The sequence below is a fragment of the Candidozyma duobushaemuli genome (genome assembly GCF_002926085.2).
Source record: "Candidozyma duobushaemuli strain B09383 chromosome Unknown B_B09383, whole genome shotgun sequence".
Taxonomy (NCBI): Eukaryota; Fungi; Ascomycota; class Pichiomycetes; order Serinales; family Metschnikowiaceae; genus Candidozyma; species Candidozyma duobushaemuli.
The window spans coordinates 851,533-875,920 of record NW_020289895.1 but is presented as its reverse complement, the minus strand read 5'-3'; the positions used below and the strand labels follow the sequence as shown (position 1 = coordinate 875,920).

The 24,388-nt window shown below is 49.7% G+C and overlaps 12 protein-coding genes across 12 annotated transcripts; 7 read left to right on the top strand and 5 right to left on the bottom strand. All coding sequences in view use genetic code 12, as the record gives it.

The window, feature by feature from the left end:
* Positions 1–655: 655 nt before the first annotated feature.
* On the top strand, positions 656–4,963 carry CXQ87_001868 (uncharacterized protein; the record flags this gene model as incomplete). The annotated part of the gene is made up of 5 exons (XM_025480390.1): positions 656–1,981; positions 2,939–3,807; positions 3,843–3,870; positions 3,919–4,037; positions 4,063–4,963. The coding sequence occupies 5 exons, from the start codon at positions 656–658 to the stop codon at positions 4,961–4,963; spliced, it is 3,243 nt and encodes a 1,080-aa protein (XP_025334690.1).
* A 996-nt stretch (positions 4,964–5,959) lies between these two features.
* Positions 5,960–6,393, top strand: MRPL19 (mitochondrial 54S ribosomal protein uL11m; the record flags this gene model as incomplete). Its single annotated transcript, XM_025480389.1, has 2 exons — positions 5,960–6,052; positions 6,091–6,393. The coding sequence occupies 2 exons, from the start codon at positions 5,960–5,962 to the stop codon at positions 6,391–6,393; spliced, it is 396 nt and encodes a 131-aa protein (XP_025334689.1).
* A 239-nt stretch (positions 6,394–6,632) lies between these two features.
* NPR1 (serine/threonine protein kinase) lies at positions 6,633–9,080 on the bottom strand (the record flags this gene model as incomplete). Its single annotated transcript, XM_025480388.1, has 1 exon — positions 6,633–9,080. The coding sequence occupies one exon, from the start codon at positions 9,078–9,080 to the stop codon at positions 6,633–6,635; it is 2,448 nt and encodes an 815-aa protein (XP_025334688.1).
* Positions 9,081–10,081: 1,001 nt separating this feature from the next.
* On the bottom strand, positions 10,082–11,446 carry CXQ87_001865 (putative oxidoreductase; the record flags this gene model as incomplete). Its single annotated transcript, XM_025480387.1, has 1 exon — positions 10,082–11,446. The coding sequence occupies one exon, from the start codon at positions 11,444–11,446 to the stop codon at positions 10,082–10,084; it is 1,365 nt and encodes a 454-aa protein (XP_025334687.1).
* A 1,248-nt stretch (positions 11,447–12,694) lies between these two features.
* On the top strand, positions 12,695–14,128 carry CXQ87_001864 (uncharacterized protein; the record flags this gene model as incomplete). The annotated part of the gene is made up of 1 exon (XM_025480386.1): positions 12,695–14,128. One exon carries the CDS (start codon positions 12,695–12,697, stop codon positions 14,126–14,128), a length of 1,434 nt encoding a protein of 477 aa, XP_025334686.1.
* Positions 14,129–14,166: 38 nt separating this feature from the next.
* CXQ87_001863 (uncharacterized protein) lies at positions 14,167–14,484 on the bottom strand (the record flags this gene model as incomplete). The annotated part of the gene is made up of 1 exon (XM_025480385.1): positions 14,167–14,484. The coding sequence occupies one exon, from the start codon at positions 14,482–14,484 to the stop codon at positions 14,167–14,169; it is 318 nt and encodes a 105-aa protein (XP_025334685.1).
* A 116-nt stretch (positions 14,485–14,600) lies between these two features.
* NOP6 (Nop6p) lies at positions 14,601–15,260 on the top strand (the record flags this gene model as incomplete). The annotated part of the gene is made up of 1 exon (XM_025480384.1): positions 14,601–15,260. One exon carries the CDS (start codon positions 14,601–14,603, stop codon positions 15,258–15,260), a length of 660 nt encoding a protein of 219 aa, XP_025334684.1.
* Positions 15,261–15,420: 160 nt separating this feature from the next.
* RAC1 (Rho family GTPase) lies at positions 15,421–16,014 on the bottom strand (the record flags this gene model as incomplete). The annotated part of the gene is made up of 1 exon (XM_025480383.1): positions 15,421–16,014. The coding sequence occupies one exon, from the start codon at positions 16,012–16,014 to the stop codon at positions 15,421–15,423; it is 594 nt and encodes a 197-aa protein (XP_025334683.1).
* A 1,232-nt stretch (positions 16,015–17,246) lies between these two features.
* CSH3 (Csh3p) lies at positions 17,247–17,864 on the top strand (the record flags this gene model as incomplete). The annotated part of the gene is made up of 1 exon (XM_025480382.1): positions 17,247–17,864. One exon carries the CDS (start codon positions 17,247–17,249, stop codon positions 17,862–17,864), a length of 618 nt encoding a protein of 205 aa, XP_025334682.1.
* A 1,240-nt stretch (positions 17,865–19,104) lies between these two features.
* Positions 19,105–19,971, top strand: CXQ87_001859 (mitochondrial 54S ribosomal protein uL22m; the record flags this gene model as incomplete). Its single annotated transcript, XM_025480381.1, has 1 exon — positions 19,105–19,971. The coding sequence occupies one exon, from the start codon at positions 19,105–19,107 to the stop codon at positions 19,969–19,971; it is 867 nt and encodes a 288-aa protein (XP_025334681.1).
* Positions 19,972–21,167: 1,196 nt separating this feature from the next.
* Positions 21,168–21,791, top strand: MOH1 (Moh1p; the record flags this gene model as incomplete). Its single annotated transcript, XM_025480380.1, has 1 exon — positions 21,168–21,791. One exon carries the CDS (start codon positions 21,168–21,170, stop codon positions 21,789–21,791), a length of 624 nt encoding a protein of 207 aa, XP_025334680.1.
* Positions 21,792–22,189: 398 nt separating this feature from the next.
* On the bottom strand, positions 22,190–24,089 carry DOT4 (ubiquitin-specific protease; the record flags this gene model as incomplete). Its single annotated transcript, XM_025480379.1, has 3 exons — positions 22,190–22,465; positions 22,510–23,557; positions 23,584–24,089. The coding sequence occupies 3 exons, from the start codon at positions 24,087–24,089 to the stop codon at positions 22,190–22,192; spliced, it is 1,830 nt and encodes a 609-aa protein (XP_025334679.1).
* Positions 24,090–24,388: the final 299 nt, after the last annotated feature.

Genomic DNA, 24,388 nt, shown 5'->3' with positions numbered 1-24,388 from the left:
ATCACAATTCTTGTGGTTGCGCTTCTGCCTCGACTATCTCCCAAAATTCCAAGTTTATCCGATTCCGTATATGTCCGTTTAGGCGCCTTGCTACATAGGGTTTGTGCATCCCGAAACCAGATCCAGCATTGTGTTTATCTTCAGCTCAGATCTTTTTTAACTATTCGTTCCTGAAATCGTCAATCTCGGTTTTCTCTCGTCTTGGAATGAATCCAAGCTTCTACGGTTCATGGACTTCCGAAACAGCCGCCGTGCATCAGACGATATTGGGCAACTACTTTTTGGGGGTACCGTTGCAGACAAATGTCTCAGATGATAGTATCAAAAAACCGAAAAACAAAGTTTCATTAGATCTTCAATGTCCACAGTAGTTTAAACCTTGAGATGCATACAAGTCGCTGACTCTTCTGGAGAGAGTCCATAGCCGCATTGAACACGAATCCTCCAAAACCGTAAATATCAGAGACATAACAACAGAAAACTGTCTTTTGATAGAAATTTATTATCCCATCTCCCCGTCTTTAAACAGCTCTTTCCTCTTTCCACAGAAAGGGTAGGTTGTATCCGACCTGCACACTGGGCCACCTCCACGATATCAGGCTTCATCAACTCACCAACTCCAAAAGCTCAATCCCATTGCCTATTCCAATTCACAATGGACTGGCAGCAACTCAGACCAAAGCGCAGCTCCCTTTCGGGATTGTCTCAACAAGGATCCTACACTCTGTATCCAATTTCACCCAGACAAAACCAATCCCGTTTTGCTTATCCCAACTACCCTGACGAACAGGCCGTCCAGGATAATGGTAACATTCGAGCCTCGTACTACTCATCACAACACCCCTTGTTCTGCGCAGATTGGGTGTCCACTGATCCCACGAACGATTGGGTTGTTTTAAGTTCCTTTAGAGAAGGCTACCTGAATCGAGTCCAAGTCGTGCACGGACTGCTATACAACAACAAGGAGGACCCTGAGGATCCAGGGATTGGTTCTCCTACAGTACTGGACACTAGCTCGAGCTCTGAGGAGCTGAGAACGAAAGATCTGCCCTCGTGCGCAGGAGGAGCTTTTGATTGGACCAATGTCGCCGAAACAGCTGTGGAGTACCCACTCACCAATGTCCAGTGGGACCCCCTGATGGCCAGTCTGGGCGTGCTTCGACTCGGAGCGTCGTCAGAAGTTCTTAGATTGTATAAGGTGGAACAGGACCCCGATAAGCTCAAGATGGACGGAAGGTTCCCCTTAGTGCAGACCCATCTTCTAGCGAACAACTCCACAGCCAACCTGGCCAATGGGGACGTTCAGGATATAAACACTTTCCCGCCCGTGACGTCATTCGACTGGAACAAAGCGGACCCCTCTATGATTATCACCTCCAGCGTGGATACCACATGCACCGTGTGGGACCTCAATCGCTCGCATTCACTCGGCAAAGACAGAGACACAGCACACGTCAAGACGCAGCTAATAGCGCATGATCTGGAGGTGTTTGACGTGAAGTTTCTCCACGAATCAACGAACGTCTTTGCCAGCGTCAGTAACGATGGATCTATGCGAGTGTTTGACCTCCGGTCATTGGAGCATTCCACCATCATCTATGAGCCCACACGAGCCCCACCTTTAGCATCTTCCGTGCCCGCAACCGCCCAGGCCCACTACAACCCGCAAGCGTTGCTCAAGCTCCTGACGTCCAACGTCGATCAGAACTACTTGGCTACCGTTGGCGTCAACCTGAATCAGGTGCTTGTGATAGATATGCGGATGCCCGGGCTTCCTGTGGTGAAATTGGATTGCCTGTTCGGTGGTATGAGTCAGGCGGCGGTAAATACTATACAATGGCACCCCAGCACCAACTGGCTTGCCACGGCAGGTGACGACTGTCAGGCGCTTGTGTGGGATCTCACGAGCGGCAACAAGGAGGTGGGTACTGTGGTGGACACGCCGGCAATGGCATACACTGAGGAGTTAGAGGTGAATAATGTGTGCTGGCGAAACAGCGGCGATTGGCTTGGAGTGATCAGTGGAAAAGGATTCCAAGCTCTACAGACATGAAGGGCACACCATGCATGGAAGCGTTGCAACAAGGCTGCATAGAAACCAGACAATAGGGGATGACATCATTAATGGACCCCCAGCGGCGGTCATCTGCAATCGGGCATGCCCACTGATCTCATTGGGATCCAAAACCCGCCTATTTTTGGGATTCTTGTCCGGGCCCGTTTGGCCCACAAAATGTCGCTTAAGCACCGTAGGAGGCTTTCTGGCGCCTAAGCCGTGCGCACTGCTGCCACGAAGCAAACCGGCACGCAGATGTGCTGCGAGTAATTTGCATCCAAGCAGGGATGAAGAAGAAGCCCAGAGATGCAGCCGAGCAAAACCCCACGTTGAGGAGAATGGAAATTACAGGAGAAAATTTTTTAAGAAGGCTATATCCAAAGTCGAACTGCCCCATTATTTAAGTTCTTGCCGCCCGCAGACCAAGCCGCCGTGGCGTAAGCACAAAGCCAGAAACCCCCTGGATCCCTGATTCCTTGTACCCAGGCAGCTGCGTGTCGCCAAAGCCATCTCGGTGGTTTTGTGGATATTTTTCCTGTGTTTGGTCCGTCCATCTCACTATTCCGAGACACTAGCAACCATCGCACAGGCACGCCGGTTACCTCAAGGCGCTGCGAGTCGTAAGCGCTGGCAGGGATTATATCAGGCGGCGATCCCCCTGCTTGAAATCCTGAGTCTCCGGTTTTTCCAGTCCGTTCCCTCCACCTCACGGGCCCCGACCAGACCCTTTCAAGGCCTCCCTGCTCAGTCTGGCCAGGCTGCTCTGCTCTGCTCTTCTTCTTGTTCCCGCCGCGCGCCAAACGAATGCCCCGGTCTGTTATATTTAGTGCCCCCTTCCCGCCGCCAGGCGATGGAACAAATACTGCCCTTCGTCCGCGCAAGGACAATATCGTTATTTTTCAGAGAGACGTTTCCTCCGACCTCAACCAGACCGCCCTGACCACTCAATCGTTCCTGCTGGGTCCGACGTTCCCGCCTACGACTACGCCATCGCTGTCTCCATCTCCATCTTCCATTTCTTCGTCGTCCTCATCGACTTTTCAGCAGTCTTCCGGGTCTCTCCTGTCCGCCAGGTCCTCCCAATCTGCCAGCATTTCGGTTCCTCAGACTTCTTCCCTGGGCTCATTTGCGTCCTCGCCCACGTCCTCACTGGGCTTTTTTTCCCTGTCCACCACCCCAGGGTCTCGTTCGCACTCAGATAATTATAGCACCTCGCTCCTGCTGACAATGTCCTCAGTGCACTCTGAGCCTACTCCATCCACATCTTCGTCTTTTGACACCACCCTGCTGGAAATTCCAACTTCCTCCTCATCACCCATCACACTGTCGTCTCTGCCGACGCTATCCCTGTCATTTTCGTCTCCCACGTTGTCGTCCCTCACACTGTCTTCCCTGGCTCCGCCCACATTGCCTCCTTCCTCGTCCTCGTGGTCTAGCCCGTCGTCATCTGATCCTCCTGAGCTGACAATGTCGTCATACACCACGCTGCTGGAGTCTCTGCTGCTGAGCACGCCCCTGCTGTCGACACAGGAATCGTCGTCCCTGACGCTCCCTTCGTCTTCGTCAGAGCCCACGTTTGAGAGCTCGTCTGAGACGTCTCTGTTTATCCCGTCAACGGAGCCCTCATCGTCCTGGAAACCTCCCCTGAGCTCTGGCCCCACTTCATCTTCGTCATTTTTTGCATCTTCCACATACTCAGAGGAACCCTCCTCGTCTGAGGAGCCCAGCACCAGCTGGAGCGAGTCGAGCTCGTTTTTCCCCTCCAGCACCAGTGAGACCACTACAGAGAGCACGAGCCTGTCAAGCTCGTCACTGTCTTCGAGCTCATCTGAGTCGTCTAGTGAATCCTCGCTGTCGTCTAGCCTGAGCTCGAGCCTGGGCCTGAGCCTGAGTTTGAGTCTGAGCTCGAGCCTGAGTCTGAGTCTGAGCTCGAGCCTGAGTCTGAGCCTGAGCTCGAGTCTGAGTCTGAGTTCGAGTCTGAGTCTGAGTTCGAGCCTGAGCTCCAGCGAAACCACCTCGGAGCCTGAGTCTTCATCGTCTTCATCCTCAGTGACATCGTCTGCCCTGCATTCTATTACGCTGTTTACGTCCGAGTCGTCTGAGTACGCTGGCTACTACTCTACAGTTAGTGTCCTCCCAGACACGACCATCACCTCTTTAGTCGCCGTGCCTACGTCTGCGGACAACAGCGGCTCTGGTGGAGGTACGTCACAGCGCAACGCTAAACTTATTGGAGGCCTTGTGGGCTCGATTGGTGGTACTATTTTGATTGGTTCGCTTGTTGTGCTCTTCTTGTTCCTCAAGAAGCGTCGCTCAAGAGTCACGAACCACTCTCCAGATTTTGCCGACGACACTTCCGGCGACTCTAACGAGAAGTCTGGATTCAAGAAGCTCTTTGGCATCGGTGCCGGTGGCGCTGCTGGTGCGGCGACTGTCGATTCCTACAACGATCTTGAAAAACACCTAGAGTCTAGAGCTGCCCTGTCTGACCCGTTCCTTGGGGGCGGAGTCGGCGGCCATAATAACGCTGCCCACGATACTTCGGACGACTTTGCATACCGCGGTGTCTCGAACAGTAATAACCTAGACTCCATCTTCCACGGTAGCGGAACTGCAACCGGCGGGAACTCGAACGATGGAACGGGCGGGCTCAATCTGAGTTCTGCTAGTAACAGAGGACCGGGACATTCACGCATGAACTCTGACGTGAATCGGATGGACACCATGCCCGAAGATTCGTATGATTACGACCAAAAATATGCCCTGATGGGTTCTACGCATGTACGAGAACAACTGTCTGAGTTTGAAGACGATGATATGTTCTTCCAAGCACACAATCATGCTCCTCTATTGGATGAGGAGAACTATAGCAACAATTCTCGACTGAGGTTTTTCGAGGAAATTTAGCATACAGAAGTCATTTGGGTAATACCGTTTTGTTCTCCATAATATTTTAGTAATTGTTTATTTTAAAGATGATCGACATTTGTTTGTTTGTGGCTCATAAACGTTGTATTTTTTTTTTTTTTCACTTTCCAGAGAAGTCAAATTCCAGGAGCTCCCAATTCTAACAATAGATTGCATTGTGGGCCTCAGATAAGATACGAAGACGAATAGAGGAGACGAAACTTTGCCGTAGCACGTGTGGAGGGGCTTGAATTGTTTACCGGGGAAGCCATAAAAGCCTCCCCCATTTTGTCGGGCTTTGATAAAAGGGAGTTTTGGATGGAGCAGTTTGATTGGCCAGAGAAGACGATCTTTGAAAAAAAGCCATGAGTGAGCAGTAGGGCTTAGAAGTATCGCTGGTGGAAAGAGTGTTGTCGCTCACGACATTGCTAGTGTACTCTCAATGAGCTCACACTAACGCATCATAGAAGATTGCAGTATAGAAAGCTCGGCGGTTTCACAAGTATTTTTCCTTTTGATGACATTCAAATGATACTTGAGTTTTCAGAAAAGGACGTTTTTAGTAATTTGCTGTGAAGAAGGTGTTTGATGCAATGGATGCAAATCTCACTCTTCTAGGATACATCCTCTCTGTCACCTCAAACACCCAAAATAAGAGTCCTTAGTAATTATGGTAAACGAAATACTTGAAACTATTTGCTGATGGATCTTGTTTTGTTTTCCGAATCTTCTTTCTCACACTGAGTTCACTACAGTAGTGGAGACACCCACAGCTTGAGACTTGCCTATTGAGACCTCATCATACCCACACCTACCCCCAACAGGAAGTACAACAGAACTTTCTTCAAAACCAACCAATCCATGAATGTTCAATCCCGTCTGATGACACTTTTTATTTGTAAGTGACCTTTTCTCCCTATTTCCCTTTCCTCTATGGTCCCCCAGGAATTACCTACTACTTCGCGGCGCACCAGTTTTTTTTTCACCTACATCGTCATGTCTGCCAAAAACGTATTCGTCAAGTTGATCGTGGGCGCCGGACAGGCGGCACCGGCTCCACCGGTGGGTCCCGCTTTGGGCTCCAAGGGTGTCAAGGCCATCGATTTTTGCAAAGAATTCAACGCCAGATCCGCCCACTACGCTCCAGGAACCCCATCCCAATTCTCATGACGATCAAGCCAAACAGAACCTTCACATTCGAAATGAAGCTGCCTCCTACGTCGTGGCTCCTTATGAAGGCCGCTAAGGCCGAAAAGGGCTCCGGAAGAGCCACCCACGAGTTTGTTGGAGAGACGCTTTCGTTGAAGCATATATATGAGATCGCCAAGATCAAGAAGACCGACGAAAGACACAAGGACCTCTCGTTGCAGCAGATATGCGGAGGCATTATTCTGACTGCCGAGGCCATCGGCGTCCGTGTCGAGCCATAATGTATGATAGACCTGTAAATACACGAAATGACGAGGGAACTGTAGGGAGAGTGTTGGGTATGATTTGATAATCCACCGAATAGCAATAAGTCAGTGATTCCAACGAGGGTCGGAAGCTGAACTTCACAATCGTTTCATGTCTTCTCCAGCAGAAAACGAAATTCCCCTTGCAACTGGCTCAATGAATACAATACTTCAAATAATGCAAATTCTCTATACTATATGACAGGCGGTGAATGCTACTTCTTTTTGTTTTTGTCAAACGCCGCTATGTGGGCCTTGGACTGATCCACGGTGGTGTGCTCGTGGTCACTACCCTTGAACACCTGGTAATCAAACAGACCGTCGTTGTTAACGCGCTCTTCAACTGTGCACATGCCGATGCTGTTGAGCCAGTCGTCTTGGAAACATTCTTCAATAGAGATACGGCAAGCTGGCGCCAACTCAACCATGCGTCCTATCAAAGGACGGCAGTCTTCAGGCAATGCAAGTAAAAGACGCCCGAGACCAGTCTCGCTAGATGTGTGAGACATGCCTTCGCCCAGCTTGCCGTCGGTTGTTGGAGATTCTAAGATATCACCGGCATCAACCTCATCTATCACGGCGCCAAGCTCAGGCATGCTGAAATTGTCTGGCGTTCTAACAAGCATCTCGCTCAACGACTTGCCCTCTTCACGAGTAGCGAAAAGCTTGAAGCTGTTGTCGATCATCTTTGGGACCTTCCAAGGGAACTTTTTGAGCATCATGCAACAGAAGATGATAGCCACGGACCAAACGTCCACTGGTCTAGGATCGTACTTGTTGAAGACACATACCTCTGGAGCAAGGTAGGGATCAGAGCCCACAACACCCAGAGCCTCGATTAACGTTTTTGAAAATGGGTACGAGAACACCACTGCGGAGCCGAAGTCAATAATCTTTACAATACCACGGGCATCCACAACACAGTTATCAAGCTTCAAGTCTCTGTGTGCTAAACCCATGGAATGAAAGTAATTGATACCCGATAGGATCTGCTTGAAGCAGCAGTTGATCTCTTCGCGAGACATCTTGTTGGACATCACAATAGCAAAAAGATCAAAATCACAGTACTCCATGACCTGGAGTATTCTCTCATTCTCGTAACAAATTTCCACAGTTTCAATGATATTAGGGTGTTTCAAGGTCGAACCAATGCAATACTCACTAGTGATCTTTTTGGCGTAATCACGCTTTGTCTCGTTCTGATACTTCTGTCTGAACTCCTTCACGGCAAAAGTCTTTTTATCAGCTAAACGGCTCACAAGTCTGACAGACCCTCCGGCACCAGCACCAAGGTTCTCTCCGTATTTACTGTATCTCTTTGAGAATGGCAACTGTTGTGACTGTGAGTTGGTGAGGCCATTGATGGATCCTCTTCTGTCACGAACCATTGATGGAGTTCTGCTGACGGAAGAAGAACCAACAGCGAAACCAGTCACTGGAGATTGCGAGTAGGAAGACTCGGACACATTAGATCCGCCTGACTGGCTGGGGTAAGCAGAAGCAAAAGAGCCAGATGCTGGAACACTGCCGGAGTGAGTTGAGCGCATGGAAGTGGACATTTTGCCAACTGGGATGGGTTGGGATGGAGACTGGCCCTTCTTGAAGAACCTTTTAAGGTTGGCCATGGAGCTATGCTTGGACGAGCTGTACATGTTAGCAGAGTCCGCAGATGAAAGACTGGATGGAGACGTGCCCATTGCAGCGTGTTCGTTGATTGGAGTTGGGTTGTTGTAGAACGAGCCAAGATCTGTGGAGGATCCCTTGCCTTGCAGATTGCCCTTGTTCTTCGACGAGAAGAAAAATGAAAGACCCAGCTGAGAACCCTGGCGTCCTGAGCTGGACAAAGAAGCTGCCTGAGCCTGGGCCTGGGCCTGAGCTTGAGCCTGTGCAACTCTCTGTTTGGAAATGACAAAACGTGGCTCGATGGTCATTGAATTGACCTGAGGGGACGAAATGTGGATCGACAGGATGGGCTGTCCGTTTGGCAAGTTAGGCACATGGTCTGAGGACTCCGAGGAAGCGCTGTCGTTGCGCAATGCCTTGGAAAGATTGGAAGAGCCATTGGCAAAACCGTTTCCTTTGTAAGAATTGGCGGCGTGTTCCGTGCTAGCCACGCTGTTTCCACGACCACCAGGTGCGCCATATGGAATCGACGACGATAAACTCTCTGAGCCGTAGCCTCCCGTGGCGAAAAATGAAGTATGCGAGACCGAGTTGGTTCGGTTGACACGGGGACTCTTGCAATCTGTCGGTGGTCGTATGGGCTGATCTTTGGAGCCAAATGAACGTCCAAACGGGATATCACGTCCTTGTTGGGTCAGATCAAAACCGCCATTGACCACCACTGGAGAGGAGCCTGATCCCACAGCTTGGGCCACGGGGGCGGCGTTTTGACGAGGCAGAATGCTGTTACCGCCCACAACGCCATTGTGCTTCAACTTGGTCAGCGCATTGATCTGAATGCCGCTATCGTCGGAACTGGTGTTGTGCATTCCAGGCGAAGGGGATATTTTCGTATCCAGGAAGCCAGGCAGGTTTAAACTGGTCAGGGATGCGTTTTTCGAAGCCACATTGGAGTTCGATTCGCTCAAGAGCTTAGTCAACGAACTGACCGCCTGTTGCGGGTGTTTGGCCTGGCTCGGCCCGGGTTTACTGTCCGTCATGAATCTATTATAAAGTGGTTATGACAAGAACAGAAGGTAGTATGGCTGTATTTGTTACAAGCAGTTTGTTGATGGGACCAACGGTGAGTAGGTGTGGGAAACGCCGGCCACTGATGTGTGAGCAGATGAGAGATAAGTGGCACGTGATCAGACACAGTAGCCGAAATGCTTCCGTGGTTTGTGTGCCTATTGTCGTGGGTAGCGATTTCGCGCCAAATGTGTCAAGGGTTGCTTTGGTGCTATCTGCTTTGCTGCTATTGGGCGCAAATCGAGATAAGAGGCGGGTGGCCGCGGGAGCAGAAAAGGCTGTGGGAGGCGGGCGAGGGTGATTTTTGTTTTGTTTGGGTTTGCAATCTTTATGTTTTTTTTTTTCCTTCCCTTATTTTTTTCGGTACCCGCCAATGCCGGTCTTGAAACCGTTCCGCAGCCACACAGTTAGGGGCCACAATGGCAACCAGAGCCGCGCAGTAGCGGTATTTGCGCCGAAGCCAGCGGGACCGGGAAATTGAGATAAATAAAAAAGCCGCCGGGCAGCTTTGGCAATGCATGCCTTGTGGCTGCCTGCCTCAGTCAGATCACAAAATAGTCAATATAGAAAAGAGAATAATCGGCCTCTCGGCTCCGGAGCGGCATCTTCCGAGCGACAGAGTCACTTTTCGCACCCACCTACTCATCATGACCGTCTCCGTTTTGTGGGGTACTCACAATGCCTTCCCAACCACAAAAGCTTCTCGAGGAGATAGCCAAGCCATGCAGGGTGGCACCTCTAGGCCCTTCGGTCATTAACTAGGTTCAGTTGCGCCGAGTGGAGTTAGGGTTTATGAAGTGGGCCCCACGATGGCGAAAAGGAGACATTTTGCAGCCATCACCTTGAGCACAATTACGAGTTGTTATGGATGCGGCTGTTGTTCCTTTCGACACGGTCGCATTGTTGCCGAGGGCATCCAACCTTGCAGCCTTAAAACTTTGTGTAACCGCCGCAATGTCTCAACTTAAGCTCTTCATCTCTTTCTGGCCTTGCCCTTTGGCTTGCTTCCAGTAGACTTAGGAGCATAGTTCTTCTTTGCTGCATCTACACCCTCCTCAGGGAAAAGCGGCATTTCACCCAGCTGCGACAGAATGCCCATGCTCTTACGGATAGCATCCAACTTGTACTGCAACTCCTCCTCCGTCTGCGGCTTCTCGTGGGCATCCTCTTTCTTCTTCTGCTCGGCCTCGGCTTTCTTCTTGTCAATTCCGAGCTTCTTCTCCTGCTTCTTCCTCTCAATGGCAGACAGCTTCTCCAATTGTTGAATGTGCTCGGCGGTCTTTGCAAACACTTCATCCTGCAACACCTCGTCCGTCAATTCAGGCCTAGTCTTGGTCAAAATCTTGCACTCCTGAATGATATTTCCGCCATCCTGGGCGCCCAACATAGGAGCGTAAATGGCAAAAAGAAGCGACTGCACGCCCTGGACGGTATCCTTGAAGAAAATGTACCAAATAGGGAACAAAAGGACGTACAAGAACAACCCCCAGATCGTGCCCATGGAGATGAAACGGCGGGTCGATGGCGACCTCATGATGCCCGGGTTCACAATGCTCACCTTGACATTACAGGGCGCTTTGTCTTTTCTATCGTAGCTGTTCAACTGGCGCTGGAACGAACGGCCTAACATTCCCAATAGAAGCTTGGACGTTCCAAACACCTTCCAAGGCGAATTTACCGGGTACTGGCGGAAATCCCAAAGGAGATCATCTTTATCTACCAGACCTGCTGCCTGGGAGGTACATGTAGTTAAAACGACTCTCACGTCACGATCTGGCGGCTGAACATGGAGAGAAGGCTTAAGAAGCGTAAGCAAATGGTAGTGTGCCAAGTAGTTCACGGCAAGCTGGGTCTCGACGCCGTCTACGGAAACCTGTCTGTCTCTTCCTCTAGGAACACAGTCAGCAGCACAGCAGATGACACCGTCCAAACGGCGGGGTGGCTGATTGTCAAGCCATTTTGTGGCGAAAAGACGAACCAGGTGAAGCGAGTTCAAGTCACAGTGCTCGGCGTAGATCATGAAGTTGTTGGTCTTGTCTCTGAGATCCTCAATGAACTCGACCGTCCAGGCATCATCTGTGGATCTGGACAACAAAATAAGCTGGGCTCCTTTGTTGGCTAGCTCGTACGCGAGCTCTGCTCCGAGGCCCGAAGTACCGCCTGTGATGATGTAGACATTTCCATGCAATTCTCTCTTGAACGTGTTGGAGGCACCAGAGAAGTAGTATTTTGTAGCAGCAGCCACAGCAACCGCTGGGCCGTAAGTGGTCAAGTAGTTCCATCCAGGAATGGCCTGGGGACCGTCAAACACGGCGGTGGAGACGATATCAATAGGCATAGTGTGGTTGGCTTTAGGAAGACGAAGGCCAAAAGGCTCGAAGAGGTGGATGGTGAACGGGTGTTTCAGCCGGGCGGCTAAATTGTGGAAAGTGATGGAAAATTGGGTGTTTCTGGTGGTTTTAGGGATGTGATGTTTGGGAGAAGGTAATTGGTACAGATTTGACGTGTGTTAAGGTTCTGTGGTTTTAGATTGATGGGTTGGAGATGTGGTGGTATGGTGAGCAGGCCGTTTTGCAGCCAAATAGAGATGGACCCTGAGCGAGTGGATATAATGGTAAATTTTAGGGAAATGCTCCTGGAGTGTTGTTGATCTTTAGTATTTGTGAAATTTGGGAAACAGTTGTGAGTTCGTATTAAAACCTCGCCTTTGAAGTCAAGTATTGCCCACGTCCATGGTTGACGCTTTATGGCATACGACGCGTCATACTGACGAAATTGAGGAGGCATGTTCAAGGAATTTTGTTATGAAGATTGCATAATATAATTGGAATGCTGTGTTGTGAAGACGTTAGTGTACGGTCGTCTGGTTATCTTTGCCCAAGATAGGATATGGAAATTCGGAACAAGTGGGCTCTACGATGGCGAAGGTTTCGTTGTAGGGACAAAAATAATTCCAAATTTTACTTAATTGCAATTTGCTAGCTTCCCATCTTCAGCTGATCATGAAAGTATGTGCATCTCATATCGTGTCCTCCAAATCGAAGTGAATGAGGACCTGAACGTCAGTGTTCATGAATGCAAGAAAGTCTCAGAAGGTAACATCATCTTCAATTTTGAGAAAAATTTCAGAATACCTCATGGATCAATTGTCACCTATGGCTCCGTTCCCATCAGTATCTGCCACCATCTAGGACACACCAGATGGTGCATCCCATATTCCACTCATACTCCTAAAATTTGTAAATAAGATGCTTCTTGATGACTTTCAGGATATCACTCACAAGAGCTGTAAAATATCTACTCTCCGTTCTCTATTCTTTTCCTCACATTAATACTTTCTATTCACTCAACCCATCCTCTGGCATTTCGCAGCCAAATAATCCCAAGCAGCATACCAACACACCCACGTTATTCACGAACCCAAGTTCCAAAAAAGAGAGCTTCAAATCACCACTCCGTTTAATACCCAAAATTAGTTTTTTCCATCAACTACCCTCCATAACCCTCTGTCATCTCATCTCATCTACCTCCGGGTCCATCTCCATCTCATCGCACTGTGCAGATCGACATCACCAACTCTCTTTTCATGGACGAAGTGGCCTTTTACGTGACACATGGCAGCCCGGACGACAAGCACCTGAAGGAGTCGCTTGCAGCGGCTTCCTCTGTGCACAAGTCCAGCACATACGCCTCGTTCAGAAACGCAGACTGCCCGATGAACGGTGCTGCTTTGACCGGTATGGGTCCTGGAGAAAGACTCTTTGTGGCTGGCAAGGACAAGGCGCTCATTAGTTGTTACTCCTGGGGTAAGGAAAGTGTGGATCAGAAGTTTCCGGTTCCGGAAAACATGCTGTGTTTGGCATTGGCGGAGCATCCAGAGGTCAGAGGTGCAAACGATGGGGTAGTCTTTAACAAGCCCAAACAGCACATTCCGTGGTTGCTAGCGGCAGGCTCGAGCACAGGCAAATTGTACATCTGGGAATTGGCGCTGGGCAACTTGCTCTGCGTGAAAGACGCTCATTACCAGGGGATCTCTGTGATTAGGTTTTCCAAAAACAGCACCTTCTGCTTCACTGGAGGTTTGGATTCGAGGGTCATGGTCTGGAGAACAGCCGATTTGGTTTCGTTTGACGAGGAGAACGCCAAGCCGCTTGCAACGTTCAGTGACCACACGTTGGCCATCACAGATATCGCTGTTTCTGATGCGCCTACACCACACGATGTCAAGATCTACACCTCGTCTAAGGACTCGACCGTGAGATTGTACAGTGTTGTTTCCAAGAAGATGCTTTCCGCTTTTGTCTTTTCGTCGCCCGTCGAGTGTATCGCCAGAGACGGCGCCGATAGAGCATTCTATGCTGGTCTTTCTGACGGCACCATCCGCATGGTTCCACTCTACGTGGTGAACAAAATCAGCAATACGCTTGAGGCAGTAGGCGGCTCAGGAAAGGTCATTACGGTTGCCGAAGACCCAGAACACAGGGAAACATTTGTGTTTCATCAAAATGGCGCCAACCATCCTACAAGACTCGTCACATCTCTCGACGGCACAAGCATAATATCCAGTGACACGGCCGGCCAGGTTTTCGTCAGCGACGTTGTCACCAAGCAGGTGATCAAGGCGTTCACGCCGTGCAAGTCACCCATTGCATACCTCCATGTGGAAACCCACTCGGAAGCACTTCTCAAAACCCACCAGTCGTTCGACAAGAAGCATCGTCTTTTGCAGCCGCTCAAGAGGGTCGTCTTTTCGGGCAAGCCAGAGGATCATGTTATCACGATGCAAATTCCAGGTGTGGTGGAGGAGAAGCAGACGGTGGATGAGTGGTTCGAGGAGTTAGAAGAGCAGGAGTATTATTACAGAGAAGAAATGAAGGACCAGGAGAAGCTGAAGGAAAAGTCCAAGAACGACGACCTGGCCAAGGTCAAGGAGCTCGAGGAGAAGCTTGAAAAGGTGTCTGGTGCATACAATAACCTCAAGGGTATGTACGAGGACCTCTACAAGGAGACGCAAAAGTGATGAATTGTTGATGATAAATATAGTGTTTGACGAAAAAGTCATCGCCGCTTGGGAATGACAATTTTCTGTCCGTTGGCCTTCTTGACCTCCCATCCCATTAGGGAGATCTCTCCAGAAGAGCCCACCTGAGCTACAGGAATCCGCTCCTTGGACCTGCCACGGCGTGCCTGTTCCTGCTCGGTTTCAGAGTTGCCCTGCTTGAGGCGTTTGGCGGTGGAAATCATCTCCTCTGTGTTGTTGGATCTGCATCTTCTGACAGGGGATACTTCATTGCCCTCTTGTCCTTGTTGTTTAGAGTCCGGGACCAGCGGCCGCGTTGGTCCACGGTCAGGCTGTTCAACCGGTTCTTTTTCCATAGACCAAAAAGACGTTAATTGTACTTTGATAAATGTAGCTTCCAAGAATCACCCGGATCTAAGCAGTGTGTTGATGTGCGCAGCCTGTGGGTAATGCGATGGGCATCGACTACACCATGGGAGAAGAGAAGGTGAGCAAAAAGAAGCAAAAGGCGCTTTTGTTCAGGAAATCCAAGGAGGATAGAGAAGCTGAGGTTGCCGAGAAGAAAGAAAGAAAAGAAAAGGAAACCGAGACAAAAGAGCAGAGTCTGGAAAATGACTTGAAGAGGAAAGCTGAAGACCCAGAACAGCCCAAGAAGAAGAGGAAAACCAGAAGAGGCAAAAAGGGTAAAGGTGTCAACGGCGGCACCGGGCCCCGTTTTCTTCTTTTTGTGGGGAATCTTCCCTACGACATCCAGCAGGCCGAGTTGGTGGCCCATTTCAAGAATGCCAATCCTGACCGGATCAGGATCCGTAAAGAAAAGGGTATTGCCTTTTTGGAGTTCGACAACGACAACAGCGAGATCCAGAGCAAGATGGAGCATGCTCTTCGTATGCACAAGTCGACGTTGCGGAACAGAAAGATCAATGTCGAGCTTACTGTTGGAGGAGGAGGTAACTCTGACGCCAGAACGCAGAAGTTGAAGGAGAAGAATGAAAAACTAGAGGAGGAGCGCAGAGAAAGAATCAAAAAACAGGCTGCCGAAGCCAAGAAGGAGGCCAAGGAGGCCGGAGCACCGGCGCCAGCACCAGGCCAGCCAGCCATGCATCCAGCCAGAGCTGCCCTCCTCAAGTAGACCGACAGCGCAGTCGAGTATAAGCATCTGCAATTAATAGCCCCAACTAAGGGCTCTAAATAATACAACACAGCCCCGCCAGCGAAACGAAAAGTAGTAGTTTACAAAATGGCACACTTTTTGGCCTTGCGCACCTTGCGTTTCTTGCCGGTTTCTAGGGTCAGAGCTGCTGCGGCCGTGCCGGGGCCTCCTTGGCTGGAGGCGCCTGCAGCGGCGGGTTCAAAACGGCTCTAATCAGGTAGTCAAAAAGGTCCAGCACGCCTTGCTGCGTCGCAGCAGAGCACTCAATGTACTTCACGGCACCAACGTCTCTGGCCAACTTCTCGGCCTGTTCTGTAGTCACGGGTTTCTGCTTCTTGGCGGCCAACTCGTCAAGCAAGTGCAAGTCCTCTCTCAAGTCGGCCTTGGTGCCCACAAGCACGATAAGGATGTCTTTGGGAGAATGGTGCAAGATCTCAGGAACCCACTTTGCCTTGACGTTTTGGAACGAGTCGGGGCTCACGACCGAGAAGCAGCACAAGAAGATCTCCGTCTGGGGGTACGAGAGCGGCCTCAACCGGTCGTACTCGGCCTGGCCTGCTGTGTCCCATAAACCGAGTTTTATCGGTTCTCCATCGATCATCACCAGCGCCAGGTAATTATCAAAAACGGTTGGAATGTAGTCATTCGGAAATGTGTTTGTCGTGTACGAGATAAGAAGACAGGTCTTACCGACGCCACCGTCGCCTACCACGACTGCCTTGATGCCTCTCATGTTCACTTGGTGATGTATTTGAAGTGCGCGAAAAGGTGTAGTTAGTCGAGGCGCTAGACAATAGAGGCGACTAAAACGACGAAAAGGGTATAAATTTCGGAGGAGGCAGAATCCACTTGTTGAAAGTTTTTAAGAAATTTTGGGAAATGGGTGTTGTGGCACGGGGTTTCCCGAGATGGCTTTTACATGAGATGTGTTCCTGGCGGCTGGCTCGATGGATCTCGTCTATCGCAGCGATGGGGCCATCCAGCCTCGTCTATTTTGGGGTGATTACCCGGAGAGAGCAGGACAAAAAGCGATGGGAGTGTTGCTCCAGATACAGAAGAGTTTTTGACTTTTTAAAGAAATTTCAGCTTTATGGGCTCACCAAGTCCGTAGTTTTTTAGATCGTTTAGCTGCAGCGACTTGCATCTGGCACACTTGCTGCTCACCGTCCCGGCTGGTCCTTAGGTGCTCATCTGTGGAAGGCTTGAACTTTGAGGAATTGGAGAATCATAAGCTCTGAGGAGATAAAGGTGTAGCTATGGAAGAGGTGTATTCCGCTAAGGTTGCAACACTAGACGAGGCTGGTGTGTATCCTCTTGGACTTTCACTTTGGTATCGATGATAGGCTGTGAAGGATGTCTTGGGAGTTTGAGAGATGATCCAAACAATGCAATCCAATTTGCTATTGCAAGCTGTACTTGGATTTGTAAAAGGACTTAGAGTACTACGAGAGCTCGTTGAAACCTTTACTGGTGTAACTAAATGCCGTTACGAACTCACTGGCTTCCAACTGTAATGCCACGCTAAACTGTGGTGCCAAGGCATCAGGCCAAGACATCTCGAGGCACCAAGGCATATCACTCACCATCAAACATCCTAGAGGTATACTCAATTGAGCCAAAAGATGCTAAAAGTCGAATTCTTTTGAGTCCTTGTGAAAAATTCGTAACTTCATAGATTCGCCAATTGCCACAGAAATCCTTCATGTTCGCCTAGTCTTTATCACTGGGAAGTGGAGCGCCTGACAGTTCTTCAATGTCCAACCCAAAAAGCCCATACACAAAAAAAATACAATCATCCAAACAAAAACTCCCTCAAAAAATCCAAAAATCTTCACCATCCACCCACCAATTGCCTTATCTGCTTTTTCTCCAAGACTTTGGTGGAGTGCCGCTTGTGGTGTACGGGTGCACTTTTGCCCACATCCTCACCACCAAGAATATTTCGTCAGCTACATCTCCATAACCATGGCTTACAAAGACTTAGTTCCCGTTGGTACGGGCCTCATTATTGCCGCCACCTCCTTCGGTCTCGGTGTTGTTTACTCTAACTCCGCCTACGACTACAACACCTTGTGGAAGTACGATGCTGAGGGTTTCACCAGATCGTTAGCTCATTACTCCAATTGGGCCAACGCCCCCATGAGAATTCACCATATTCTTCACTTTGTGATGTTCTTGGGTCTCTCGGGATGTTTCATCAAGTTGTACAAGCCACTGGACGACTCCAAGTACTTTGAGTACGGTACCTTGGGTTTGATGATGGTGGGTATCGTGATTTACTTGACCAACTTGAGAATCGGTGTCAACAGTTGTATCACCGGTGAATGGGGTGAGGTTGACCAGAATACCGGTATCAATGTGATGGCTGCTTCGCAATTCTTGATTGTGATTGCCTTGCTGGGTGTTCTCATCCTTCAGGCTGGCTTGTACTACGCTGAGTGGTACGATGAGAAGATCAAGAGAGAGTTTTTGGAGAAGGAAGCTGCTGAGGCCAAGGAGGCCGAGATTCAGCCAGAGGCCGCCTCCACTGGTGTGGAGACTCGCTCCAAGGCCAAGAGCAAGGCTAAGAAGAGAACTGCCTGAGCAATAGATGATTTGCGAAAGTAAGTAGGACAATTGACGAAATCAGTGTAATGGAAGGGATTGTAGGTAGATGAGTTTTTGAATTAAATGAAAAAAGAGAGGTTGCATAGGCATTAAAATGCCACTACATGTACATATATACGAAGCAGCTGAGTTGTATGTTAGAGTAGTTATGTCATTAATTAAGGCCATCCGTTCATTGGCATTGTTGTATACTCAAAAGTTTTTGGGTGTAAGATCACGTTATAAATTATGGGAAAGTTTCTTACATCATATATTTGTTATAAATTGTCAGAACAGGAATCTGTATGTTTCATAGCTTTGGCTGCGAAAGTACAGTTATATCACACAATTGACAATTCCAGAAACACCAAACTATGCTATTCCGTTTGTCATAATCAGCTTCTCTAGACAGAATGAAATCGGCAATAACATAAAAATCTCCTTCTAACTGCCAAGGTTCCTCCAACTTGATGGGCCATCAGGTTGACCTCTGTGTACACCCATACACCAGAACCAACCAATAAGCGATTTCTCATTCATAAAACAGTAACCTCAAAGAACCATGGGTGTTACTGACAAAGTCTGGGGCGAGTACCCCGTCTACTACAAGCAGCCTATTAGAGTATGTGCTTTTCTCGAAGCATCGCTGTGCTTCCAAGCCTCATCTTATTTCCAGTTTATACTAACATCCTAGTGGGCCCGCTACCACGCTCATACCAAACCACACTTCTTCTTTTCCGTGCTTTTGGGAGTCCTGGCGCCTATCTTGTTGTTGGCCACGCCTTTGAGACAGAAGTTTCTTTACGACAACCACGAGCCCATTCCATTGGTTTACCCTTTGCCAACGAGGGCTAGAGACAAGAACTTGAAGGGTTACGACGACGAGTAAATACAGCATAATACAGACACATACAGACAAAAGGAGATTTGATTTGTTGAGGAGGTTGATTTTTTCACCTTTTCGGCTGATATTAATACTACCTGGATCATTTGTAGATATTCGAGGTACGGTCTGAGGTGCCTTCCATGAACACCCACTCAAAACGAACAGCTCCAAATTTGAAGAAAAAATTTCAAAGGGATTCAAGAACTAATCAAGTTTCTAAAAGACCAGCATCATCCCCTTCTATCATAAGGTCCTCTTCTCTGCCTTCGATTCCAGGTCGTGTGCAGACCGCTACATCCAGCGAAAAAGTCTTCTGGGACTAACCTCACCATACATAGAAACCGATTCACCATGTTCAGACAGCTTGGGTGGGTCGCCAGAACCAGCCCCGTGCTACGGACCAACAGCAGTAGGTCGCCACAATCGCATATTTTCAGATCACTTCATTTCACTAACTCAAAGCTTGCCCAGGGCAGTTTGTTTGGTGAAATCACCAGGAAGGAACAGGAAGTGCCTCAGAAGAAAGAGGAACCGAGCGAAGGAGTCGACGGAACCGTCGCCCCTAAGGATGATACCAAATTGCAAGAATACTACCTCAAGGAGGCCAGAGAAACGCAGCTCAGGAGCGACAAGTTTGTGAGCCCGCTTAAGAGAAGACTCTATGAGTTGAATGTGGAGCAGAACGGGTTCTTCAAGAACGACACCGTTGTTCAGGACGGCGACAAAGCTTACAAGGTGAAGCTCACGGCCGAAGAGATTGACATTCTCGAACCCACCGTGTACATTCAGTCCTACCGCATCAAGTCGTCCATGAAGAAGGCCACCGTGGTGAACCGTTTTGTGCGTGGCTACAACGTCAAAACCGCTATAAACCAGTTGCATTTCAACCCCAAGAAGATGTCTACAGAGTTGGAGAAGTTGCTCAAGCGTGGACTTGAACAGGCCAAGGAGCAGGGCATCAACGAAGACGAGGCCTTCATCCAGGCGCTCTGGGTCGGCTCCGACGGTGACTGGAGAAAGAGACCTGACATCAAAGGTCGTGGTAGAACCGGTATCATCCACCATCCGCTGGTCCACCTCAAAGCCATTCTCAAAGGCGGCCAGACCAAGCAGAGGCTTGCGTGGGAGAAGGAGCAGAAACAGTTGGCAGCCAAGCCAAGGCTGTTGTTGAACAACGAGCCACTCAACTTCAAGGTGCAATCCTACTACCGGTGGTGATTGCCACCGTCTGCCCCTCCAGGGGTGTTCATGCTACGTGATGTTCGGGGCTACCCCGACCGGTAACGTGATGATCAGCACAAAAAAAGCCTGTCTGAATCTCGACCTCGGCTCCTTTAGGAGCGGCCGTCAACGATCGGCCTTCACTGGAAGCTCTGCTTCCCTAAATAGACCATGTACATACGCATTTGCACCATGTAGCACAATGAGCCCAGAATGTACACCTGCGGAGCAACGTGAGACCCTGCGACCAATAGGCTTCACCAGATCGGCGGTGACATTGAAGCAAATAGTGAAAAACGCATTTTTTCAAAAATCTCAAATTCCGTAAAACGCACTATGCGGTGAAAGGGCAACCCAGGTCTCCAGGGCTACTGTTTCCGTATAACCGCTGTGCGATATCAGCCAGACCGTTGGCCCCGTTTCGCAACCGCGACATCCCGCAATGTGCTCTAGTCAAAATGTCATAGCGATTGCATCAAAAAAGGCAATTTGTCTGTTGTGATTTTCGTGGCCGGTGGCAAATAGAAAGGCTAATTTCCTGCCAGAGACTTTTTGTAAATTTACCCTGCTGTAGCACTGTTAGCGTTTGCTAAGACTTTGTGCCATGTCTCCTCTTTGTCTCAGGCCAGGCCGCTTTGGGGAATCTTATGACGGACCAGCCCACCACAGTTTCCCATCCCCCAGGGCCAGAAAGCCCCGGGAAAACTACAATTCGAGGTAATATATAAGAATAGAGAGGAAAGGAAAAAATGTTTCAAACATTTTTCTCAATGTGGGACCGCCGGGGCTTATATATTTTTGGGAGCGCCTGACTACGACATGACTCCTAGGTGCGTGCTTATGCCTCTGCACTTGGGCCCCCTACCACTGCCATTGCAATTCGGCCTATTTAGGAATCTTCATACTACTTCTTTTTCTGCTTTTTTCCTTAATACCCACCCGACAGCGAGTCAAAGCTCACCCACGCTCGACTCATATACCCCAGATTAACCCCCTGATTCCTTATCAGACCCTGGTTATCGGACTCCGTGGCTATCATACTGTGCAATTTTAGTGGCCCACCCGGTAACTGCCACATTTTGAACCCCAGTACCAAGTACCCAACCCCGTACTTGTCTGCTCCTCATAGTCCCCGACTAGAGGTCCCCTCACACACACCCCAATTCCTCCGACGGTTCAACCCCACTACCACCATGGGGTTGAAGACCACCGAGTTCTTTGAAAACACCTCCTACGACTCAAAGAACAACAAGATATTTGTATGCAACGAATGCCTGGCGCACCTCTGTCTTTCCAACTTGGTTATCTCTGACCAGTTCACAGGGGCCTCTGGCCACGCCTACTTGGTGGACAAGCTCATTAACGTCCAGCCCGACGGACCCGACCAGGAAAAGCAGTTCCGAACAGGCGTCTACATTGTCAACGACATCCGCTGCTCCCAGTGCCGGACCCGTTTGGGCTGGTTTTACAAGAAGCTGGCAGCGTACGCAGAGGCATACAAGGAGGGCAAATACGTGGTGGAGAGAGCCTTCATCAGAGAGGTGCCCAACCTCCTGCTGACAGCATCGCTTCTCCAGCAGGCACGTCTGCTGCGCCGCCGCCGGTCTAGTGCCAACAGTGTGGCGTCTCTGGTGGACGACGAGTCACTGGTTGATTCCTTTCGTAGAAGACGCTCGGACGAGTTTAAGTTTGGCACGGTTAATATCAAGATCGAACTGGCTCGGCTAGTACCGGGCTCCCGTTCGCTGCACTTTCTGGCGGTCAAGGACGACTTTGACGAGCATGACGAGGACCCTAATGTGTTTGTCGATGCCTAACCCTCTCGTCCACACCTTTCTCTTCTCTATACATTGTTTGGTTTTTAGGTTTGGTTTAGTGATTATTAAATGGTAAATATTGAATGGCGTAGGTAGTCTAGGCTTGTAGTTGTGCCCTGATAGTGGTCCAGGTGAAACACCGCATTACATATCTAAACCGCCAATGAAGATACATAAATCGAAGAGGACAATTACATTACACATCATTCAGACGGGCATTTCTTTATTTTCCATTGTGTTAATTAATGCAAATGAATGTTCCGAATTTTACACATCTTTGAACCCCATTCTACTAGATACTTCTACAATGGCCTTTACAACTGCCTCTTCAACTGCCCCAATACCCCTACAGCGCTATCCATCTTCTCCGTCTCTCATTACCCGAATATGCTATTATGCTAGTGTTTGGCTCTCTTGGCTGCCGGTGTTCCTCTATGGCTCTTTCTCTTCTTCTCCTCGCTGCTGCTTTCGTCCTTTGGCGTGAGCTTCGTGTAAATTAAACAGTATGCTGAGGGATCTGTCAAGGCCTTGCGTTCGTCCAACTTGTTAATATACTCATCGTCATACGTGGACCACAGACCATCTGGCTGAAGACAGTGGCAGATATAGTGGCCCGACAGGATAGACCTGCCTTCGTGGACAATGACTGATATGAGCTGGTACTTTGTGGACTCCTGAGTCATTGTGTAAGGGCCAAGTCGAGATAACCGGGGTAAACGATGGCTTGCTTGACCTTGGAGGAAGACAGGCCGTTGAACTTGAAACGCTTCAAGTGGACCATGAGTGTCTCTGGACTGCGCTCAATCATGGACTTTTTGGTAGCAACAGTCCGCTTTTTGCACTTTTCACAGTGGTAGCCTGAGGACTCGTCAACCTTGTCCTTTTTGATTGTTTCCGTGGAAAAGTAGTCGTTTATGCTCTTCTCGATGGAGTAGCGGCCACAGGGCACCTCCTCCGTTTCCAGACTGCGTCTTTTCTTGTTAAGTCCCAACGACAAGTCGTAGAATTCCTGTTTGGTGGTGCTGACGGTGTTACACTCGCGACAGGTGACTTCCTGTTGTAGTAGGCCTCCGAAGATATCATAAATAATGGACTCGTTTAATTTGCGGCCTTTGGGCGTAGAGTCCTCCTGGAACCTCGACATCAAGCTCATGAAGTACTCGTGGGAGTCTTCCTGCTGCCATTCGCTCATCATGCAGTTGATGTCAAAGAGCCTCTGGATGACCTTTTTGGGGTTCACGAATTTACGAGGGCCCTTGCCGTGACCGGAGGAAAATCCCCACATTCGGCTGGAGAGCTCGGCCACCGTGTTGGTGACGCTTCTATTGGGAAGCTCGTGCTTCCCTTCGAGCACTTCTAGAAGGTAGTGCTGGACCGCTGGAATGTGGACCATCAGCTGGATGGCCAGGTTCATGTAGCATGTGACGCCAAAGTTGAGGAGACCCACGGGGTGCTTTCCCTGGAACTTCTTCGTCCAGTTCTTGACGATTCTGGTGGATCCATTCAGACCGCGGTCAAGTGCTGTTTCCGTGATGTTGTAGTGGCCCTTGGGGTGTTTGGCCAACGTGATTGGCTGTTTCTTGGACTCAGTTTCCTTAGCCGGGAGGTCTGGCGACGTTGGAGGCGTTTTGCGGGCATCTGCTAGAAGGTCTCTTTTCAACTGAGCCATATCCTCAGGAGCACCGTCGGAGGCCTCAGCATCCGACTCCTTCTCGGAGTCGTTGTCGATGTGATCTGGCTCGCCTTCGCCACCATCTTCTTCCCCTCTTCATCGTCAGATTCTGACTCCGACTCTTCCTCTTCTTCAGACTCGCCATTGTAGGACCCATCCAGCTCATCTTCCTCCGGCTCAACGGACTTCTCCACCTCCAGCTTCTCGTCAGCATCGACCTCCAGCTTCTCGTCAGCCTCGACCTCCAGCTTCTCAACATCCTCCTCACTGCGGAACCCCTGGAACGAACTGTCTGTTTGGAACTCAGAAGCCAGCTCGTAGTGCGACTCGTCTGAGCTCTCCACCACCTTCTCAGCCTTCTCCTTCTCCTTCTTCTCCTTCTTCTCCTTCTTGGTCAAGTACTTTCTCCCCGTGTAGGCGGCTATAGCATCGGCCATGGAACGCGGCTGAACCTTGATGGTCCGCTTCGGCTTCATCACCGGTGTTTCCTGCGATGGCACACTCTTCTTGGATCCAAGCACAATGTAGGCCGGGTTTTTCTCCTTTTCGGCGTCTTTCTCGGGCGCTTTGGCGGCAACAAACGTGAGCGGGTTGCCCAAGATGCGGTCGACCAACGGGTTGGACATTTTGTGCCTGGTGATGTCTTCCAAATCGGTGCTTGTGGGTGTTGCTCGCTGCGAAAAACGCCATAAAAAGTGCCCTGTCGGCACAGGAACAAGCAACCGCGATGCCCCAGGCGATGGGAAAACGGGTGGTTTTGGGGCCCGGCGGGGTCGAGAGGGTGGATTTCAAAAAATCAGCGGTGGTTTTGGCGCCGGATTTCGGCCTTTTTATATTTGCAAGGAGGTTTTGCGGTTTTTCGTGGTGATGAGCGGTGGCTGGGCTGGGGTGCGTTTTGCACCCATTTTGAGACAAATGGACAATG